This window comes from Mizuhopecten yessoensis, unplaced genomic scaffold (assembly GCF_002113885.1).
Source record: "Mizuhopecten yessoensis strain PY_sf001 unplaced genomic scaffold, ASM211388v2 scaffold10781, whole genome shotgun sequence".
NCBI lineage: Eukaryota > Metazoa > Mollusca > Bivalvia > Pectinida > Pectinidae > Mizuhopecten > Mizuhopecten yessoensis.
The window spans coordinates 137,953-145,521 of record NW_018408718.1 but is presented as its reverse complement, the minus strand read 5'-3'; the positions used below and the strand labels follow the sequence as shown (position 1 = coordinate 145,521).

Here is a 7,569-nt window from a genome sequence, read left to right as displayed (position 1 = left end):
GTACTATTGTTTACCAGGGGCCTGTTCGTTTATGCGGAACAACCGGTTTGACCGTTTATAAATGTAACAATTCCGGGTATAAATCCTGGCGGACCTACAAATGTGTATGCAAGACTTGCAAGGCTTTCTCAAGGATCGCTTGAAAGCAACATCAGATAACTAGGTCCTACCTTATTTAATAAACGAACAACAGTGGTCCGATCGGTTTGACCGTTTAAACGCAAACGGCCCAGGTGTTACTATAATTTGCACTACGATATTGAATACCCGATACGCAAAACGGAAATGACGACACGGTGTACATGCACATTTCGATCAAGATAATTGAGTCCGAGCTGTACTTTTTCCGGAAGTACGTCACGAAAATGGACGCTGATGACGATGTGTCGAGCCACCTTAACAGCTTCCCACTGTCCCTGTACAAGGGAAGGCACAAGATCTATGTACTTTACATGTATCAAAGAAATAGTTGATAGAAAGTGGATTACAACCACACCATACAACTGTAATTAACAGCTTCCCACTGTCCCTGTACAAGCAATTCAGAAAAAAAATGGTACAAGTATATTTTGAACTAAAAATGACTGCAAAATTGCAAATTTAGTTCTGAAATAAATTGCAGGTATATTTTGAACTAAAATTCACTGCAAAATTACAAATTCGATTCTAAAATAAACTACAGGTATATTTTGAACTGAAAATCACTACAGAATTACACTTTAAGCATGACAGCTCAATGACTAAACTGAATCAGATGGATGTGCAAGGGAGATAACTCACGTTGTACTGTTCCCCACACACGTGGCAAAACTGACAACGATGGCAGCACCAGTTTTCCCAGTTGTCTTCAGTTGGACGTTCATCTTCCTCAAGACAGAACTCGTGGAACGGTTCACAACAAACGTTACAGAACACAAACTGAAAACAGAGTCACAACATCAGGGATATAACAGTTATAGTGTTCAATATATCTGGGCAGGACGGCAGGGTTGTTGATGAAGGAATTCCTTAAATTTAAGATTGTTTTATTCATTCTCCCTATACATTCATCAAGTTTTTATGAGAATGATAGCGGAAACATAAGAATTTTTTTTGGCCTAATCATATTCAAGCTTTGTAAGACACTGAGAAAATTCAGAAATTTCTGGGGGGGAAAAATCCTCCCATCTATAAAAACCCTGCCATCTTCATTATGACTTCAATCTGACAAAACATTGAATTTGATTGATTACAGCATCATTTTTCTTAACTAACAAATGAAGTTACATCGTGGCTAGACTATAAGGGTTGCCTGATAGTCGGAGACTAGTGAAATCTCTAGCTTGACTAGTGGTTTTAAAAACTGCTAGCCTGATTGATTAATCAAAATTTGATTTTGCATATCTTGTTGAATTATTTTGGATCAATGGAATTTGCACATGGACTAGTTAAAACTTGAAACTACTATCCTAATTGACCAGTAGTATTCAAAATTAATTTCTAGTCCTGATCATCTTATTTAATTTATCGAGAGAAAGCTTTAACTTATTCACCCCTGCAGTAACATTTGAACTCTTCCATTTCAAAGGTTGGAATAGCTCATTATGAAATTTGAGGGTGAATGAGTTAAAGATGATATTCTTCAACACTTACCTCGTGTTTACCCGCACTGCCACAGAGATAACATGCTGTACGGACACAGAGCGGCCCCGACATCGTAAGCGGAACACCCATCTGCCATGCCTTGTAAATATCGTAATTCTCCTGAAACGAGAAACAACTTCTGTTGACCAATGATGAACAATGATTTCTCCCTACCTGCTATAGAGTTGACCAATGATAGATAATGATTTCTCCCTACCTGCTATAGATTTGATCACTTTTAGCCAGCAGTTAATTTTTATGATAATTTTACGGTGTAAACATTCCTCCCATGTTTCACTTATCTTATATCTTACCACCCAAGTTTTCAAGGGTTTGAATATGGATTTGTTCATAAGGCTCCACCTTATAATTCACCAAACATCTCTGTAATGAAAAATGTCACTCAACTGCAGATATTTCAAATTCACTGTTTTATTTTTCTTGTTCAAGGGGGAATGAGATCCAACATCCGCTATTAAATGTTCAGAGAAGTGCAGCCTACCCCAGTGGATGGATTCCTAAATTCTTCACTAGTCGGACTATAACAGTAATCGAAATTCAAGTGCTGACAACATCAAATGGGAAGTCTCGGCAACTTATATCCAGTATACATGACAGCCCACTACTGTGATTTTTCTGCATAAATCAGTAAGACCAATAAAAAACCTGTGATATATTATACTATTGTTCGCCATAGTTTTAGTCATTATCTTCGGCATTACCTTGTATTCAGCCTTTATTCTGTACCCGCACTGTGACCCAAAGCCTGCCCAGTGTCTCATGGTGGACGGTAATGGCTGGAGAACACACTGCTCTGACCGCAGTACTGTCAGGTTCTATAAAAACAAAAATTAACAAATCAACAACTTCACACCAAATACACAGTATCAGTTCCCTACAACTCCTGTATTTTTGTGCTGAAGGGAAATCTAAGGCTTAATTTCAAAATGCAGAGTTTGAAAATCGAAAATATTTTTAACAAGATTTCTTTTCATTTTTATTTTAAGTTTTGAAAACCTTATATGAACAAAGAAATTTTATATCAATTTTTCTAAAATGTTTGGTACTAACCTACCTTAATTTTGTTGCGAATAAAAAAATTACTCACAAATTATCTTTCTGCAACCTTACTCATTTTGTGATACAGTACAGTATCTTCCCCTACACTCATACATACCCTGTCCTTTCCTTTCGGTAATTTCTTTGGTGACAGCACACTTAGTCCCGATTTCTTTGAGGGATCTCCTGAACGATAGGGTGGCACCAACGGACTCTGGCGTCCAGATTTTTGTGACAAGTTTTCTCGGGACAATCCTCCACTAAAGTGAGGCAGCAACTGCCGACTGATGTTTGCAGGCGTCCTGATCCCTGATTCTGAGTCCCCGGAATGTTTGACTCCTGCTTCGGGACGAGCATTTCCCTGACTATGTAGCACCATCCGTCTGATCAGGTTCATGCTGGAGCTTGTTCCGTTTCCGTTCTTGGTGTTGGGATTGATACTGCTACATCCCATTGTATTCTGGGAAGGGTCACATTGTTCAGACGAATCAACTAGCATGTCACATCCTTGCTCACAAGATTCACTGTCTGGCGGTAGGTCCTTCGGTTTGATAAAGGCTGCCGTGGCCGCCCGTGAGTACCGAGGGAATGCACATTTCCTGTCACTGCCGAACAACAACAATTTACACTCTTTAAAATTATCGAAAATTCTTCAGACTTTCTAAATGGCATTTTTTAGAACAGAAAATGTTTTTTAACCCTTTCACCACTGTAGACCATAATAGACTCATCTAGATCAGTGTATGGTAGAGTCAACTAAAGTTACCTAGGGGTGAAAGGGTTAAAACAATGTATATCATCCCACTTTGAAGGAACTAAACGCAAAGTCCAACCAAAGAATGGGAATGCGAAGTCTAAGTAAAGTCAGTGAAGCAGAAATATATGAAGATTGGGGACTGTTAGACTTGTAGTGTTGGAGTAATGGAACAGAAGCTTGGGGACTGTTAGACTTGTAGTGTTGGAGGAATGGAACAGAAGATTGGGGACTGTTAGGCTTCTTGTAATGGAGTAAAGGAACAGAAGATTGGGGACTGTTAGTCTTCTAGTGTTGGAGTAATGGAACAGGAGATTGGGGACTGTTAGACTTGTAGTGTTGGAGGAATGGAACAGAAGATTGGGGACTGTTAGTCTTCTAGTGTTGGAGTAATGGAACAGGAGATTGGGGACTGTTAGACTTGTAGTGTTGGAGGAATGGAACAGAAGATTGGGGACTGTTAGACTTCTAGTGTTGGAGTAATGGAACAGAAGTCAGAATATAAAACTGAAATTGAACATTGGAGTGATAGAGCTAATAGCCAATTCTAACTTTTACCAATTAAGTATTCGCTATTAGCCAATCAAATCTATGTTTGCCCAGAGTTAATTTGCATGTAATTATTATACATTGTTATGTTGTGTACTAGTATTCGCGGTCATAATAATAAATGGTGATAATAATTTGAGGTTCTTATATACCACTTTATCACAACCTAGTTTGTAGGTCGTCTCAAAGCTGTTCACAAATTATTATCCGTGGTTATAGGGCCTTTGCAACCAGCCAACATCTTTCTCAACTCCCTGGGGAGCATGCAGCCGGTGCTACCATTTCAGCACTCACAGTATCTTGCTCAAAGATACAACACAGTGCCGTGATGTGACTCGAACCAGCAATCATTCGGTCATGAGCCCGGCGTCCTACCACTAGACTATCGTGCCTCTGATAAATTTGTCCTCAATTGGGGTTGGCGAAGAAGGCAAAAGTTTAACCGCAGCGAACTTTTCCCGCTATACAGCACCTAGATATCATACAAACAGATCGTCTGCTGGATAACCGAACTCCTCGGTAGTGAAGCAGATGTAAAACCAATCAATCAATCATACAAACAGATTGAACAGTGGACACACACCTGATTCCCCTTCCATTATGTTGTTATGGTTTTGGCCAATGGCAGATAATTTTAACATTGGTCCCAGAATAAAATATTTATACTCACACACAAGCCTGCTTCATCACTCCACGTCCTCCGAACTTTGGCTTGTCCCTGTAAAACAATCATTGTAACTTTGTGGTAGAAACGTGAACCTGTGATGTCCCGAATACACAGAAGTAATTAAGTGAAAATAGAAATGATGAGCAACAACACCACTGAATCCGGTACAAAAGTGTAATGTATGAATTACATCGTAAGTGACGACATGTTTCGGACAAAGGGAGGCCGTCTTCAGAGCACAGTAACATGATGTTTGCAACTATGGTACAATGACAATAAAGGTCATGTGACTAGAACAATAAAGAATAACTGTGACATCATCAAGTTGCTATGAGTTACAGCCTAGTAGGGTAAATGTGAATGTATGAATTGTAGCATTACAGTATTTACAATGCACGAGATGATAAAAGGAACAGAAATAAGGGATAGTAAACATGAAATTAAATGGATCAAAAGGGCTCAAACAAGCAAAACTCTACGGTAGAATTAAAGATGGTTAAACATAGGGTAAATCAACACAACAGCAAACAATTCTAGTACAAGATATAATTGTAAAAGATGTTCATTGATTAGGTTGCCTTACAAGCGTCAGCTGTAGGGAATTTCCCTTTAGCTCAGCGGTAGAGCATCGGGCTGGAGAGCCAAGGGTCGCGGGTTTGAGCCCCAGCGACGGCACTTTCTTTATCACTATTCATCGTCCTACTACATAATACCCAAGAAGACAGAAATGATACATGAGCACCACCACAACAACAAACATTTCTAGTGCACACTGAATACCCGATAACACAGAACCATATGGTTCTCTAGTGCACACTGAATACCCGATATCACAGAACCATATAATTCTCTAGTGCACACTTAATACCCGATAACACAGAACCATATAATTCGCTAGTGCACTCTTAATACCCGATAACACAGAACCATATGGTTCTCTAGGGCACACTGAATACCCGAGAACACAGAACCATATAATTCTCTAGTGCACATTAAATACCCGATAACACAGAACCATATAATTCTCTAATGCACACTGAATACCCGATAACACAGAACCATATAATTCTCTAATGCACACTGAATACCCGATAACACAGAACCATATGGTTCTCTAGGGCACACTGAATACCCGATAACACAGAACCATATGGTTCTCTAGTGCACTCTTAATACCCGATAACACAGAACCATATGGTTCTCTAGGGCACACTGAATACCCGAGAACACAGAACCATATAATTCTCTAGTGCACACTGAATCCCTGATCACACAGAACCATATAATTCTCTAGTGCACACTTAATACCCGATAACACAGAACCATATGGTTCTCTAGGGCACACTGAATACCCGATAACACAGAACCATATGGTTCTCTAGGGCACACTGAATACCCGATAACACAGAACCATATAATTCTCTAATGCACACTGAATACCCGATAACACAGAACCATATAATTCTCTAGTGCACACTGAATACCTGATCACACAGAACCATATAATTCTCTAGTGCACATTGAATACCCGATAACACAGAACCATATAATTCTCTAGTGCACACTGAATACCCGATAACACAGAACCATATAATTTTCTAGTGCACATTGAATACCTGATCACACAGAACCATATAATTCTCTAGTGCACATTAAATAACTGATAACACAGAACCATATAATTCTCTAGTGCACATTAAATACCCGATAACACAGAACCATATAATTCTCTAGTGCACACTAAATACCCGATAACACAGAACCATATAATTCTCTAGTGCACACTGAATACCTGATCACACAGAACCATATAATTTTCTAGTGCACATTGAATACCCGATAACACAGAACCATATAAGTCAACACAATCTGTGGTCGAAGTGGGTTTTTAATACCAGCCATCTAAACGGCTCAGAAAAACAAGTTAGATAAAACGTTACTTTAGTATTTATACATAAGATCTCAATTTCCCTTCAGTTGCCATGCTGCTATTAAGTACTTATGAGGAGCACTTATAGTCACCGTGACGACTAAATAAGTGCCACTTCGTCTCTGCAGTAAGCAATCATCTTCTTTTTCACGTAAACATTATATCAAGACTTTGTGACAAGAATATATTCATTAACCCTTTCACCACTGTAGACCGAAATGGACTCATCCAGATCAATGAATGGTAGAGTTTACTAATGTTACATAGGGGTGAAAGGGTAAACTGTTTGATTATGATTGGCCCCTTCACACAACAGAAGTATGATATGTTCCACAGAACTTAGCTCATCCTCCCCTAAAACTTAAGAATGGACTTTTCCAAGCTTTGAATAGGAAGAGTTCAAACGTGTCTTCAGGAGTGAATGAGTTAAATCTGTTATCAACAAATTGTTTTTAACTTACTGGCAATGCAGACACTTGCCACAATCCTTGGCCAGACAGCCTGGACACTTTTTACAGCGGAGCTTTCGTCTGCGGACAGTGAGTCTACCTCGGGAGCCCGGGACAAGTCGACCAAGGGCTGGAGACTTGTGTGGGGACCTTTTAACTGTACACACGTTGTCTTCTGACTGCTGGATAATCTCATCTAGTGTCCGCTCATCATCTGACAACTCTGCAATAAAAGTCTCCTTACAATTAAAGATTCTTAACGACAGGTACTTAACAATATAGAGGAACTTTATAATATAGATATAGACATTATTACATAATGCATAATTTGTTAAACACAATTTATTGTAACTCTACATCCAATATTTCATAACTAAGACATGCATCCTACTCCGAGGCACCGTGTCATTTTGTAGAAATTTCTATTAATAGTAACAGTGACCTTGTCCCTGAAACTTGAGCTCATTTGAGGTATTATCATACTTGACCTTTATATAAAGTTTTATCAACAGAGTTATATCACAGAAAAGGGGGGGGG

At 39.1% G+C, this 7,569-nt stretch overlaps 1 protein-coding gene across 2 annotated transcripts in view; it reads right to left on the bottom strand.

The window, feature by feature from the left end:
• The window catches only part of LOC110462400, a 64,741-nt gene that overhangs the window by 45,309 nt on the left and 11,863 nt on the right, over window positions 1-7,569 (bottom strand). For both annotated transcript variants that reach the window (XM_021516351.1, XM_021516352.1), the window contains exons 8-13: window positions 7,044-7,254; window positions 4,656-4,703; window positions 2,801-3,287; window positions 2,346-2,459; window positions 1,633-1,743; window positions 781-918 (exon numbers count right to left, since the gene is read on the bottom strand). In XM_021516351.1, the coding sequence (XP_021372026.1) occupies window positions 781-918; window positions 1,633-1,743; window positions 2,346-2,459; window positions 2,801-3,287; window positions 4,656-4,703; window positions 7,044-7,254 (1,109 nt within the window). The remainder of the gene's footprint in view (window positions 1-780; window positions 919-1,632; window positions 1,744-2,345; window positions 2,460-2,800; window positions 3,288-4,655; window positions 4,704-7,043; window positions 7,255-7,569) is intronic.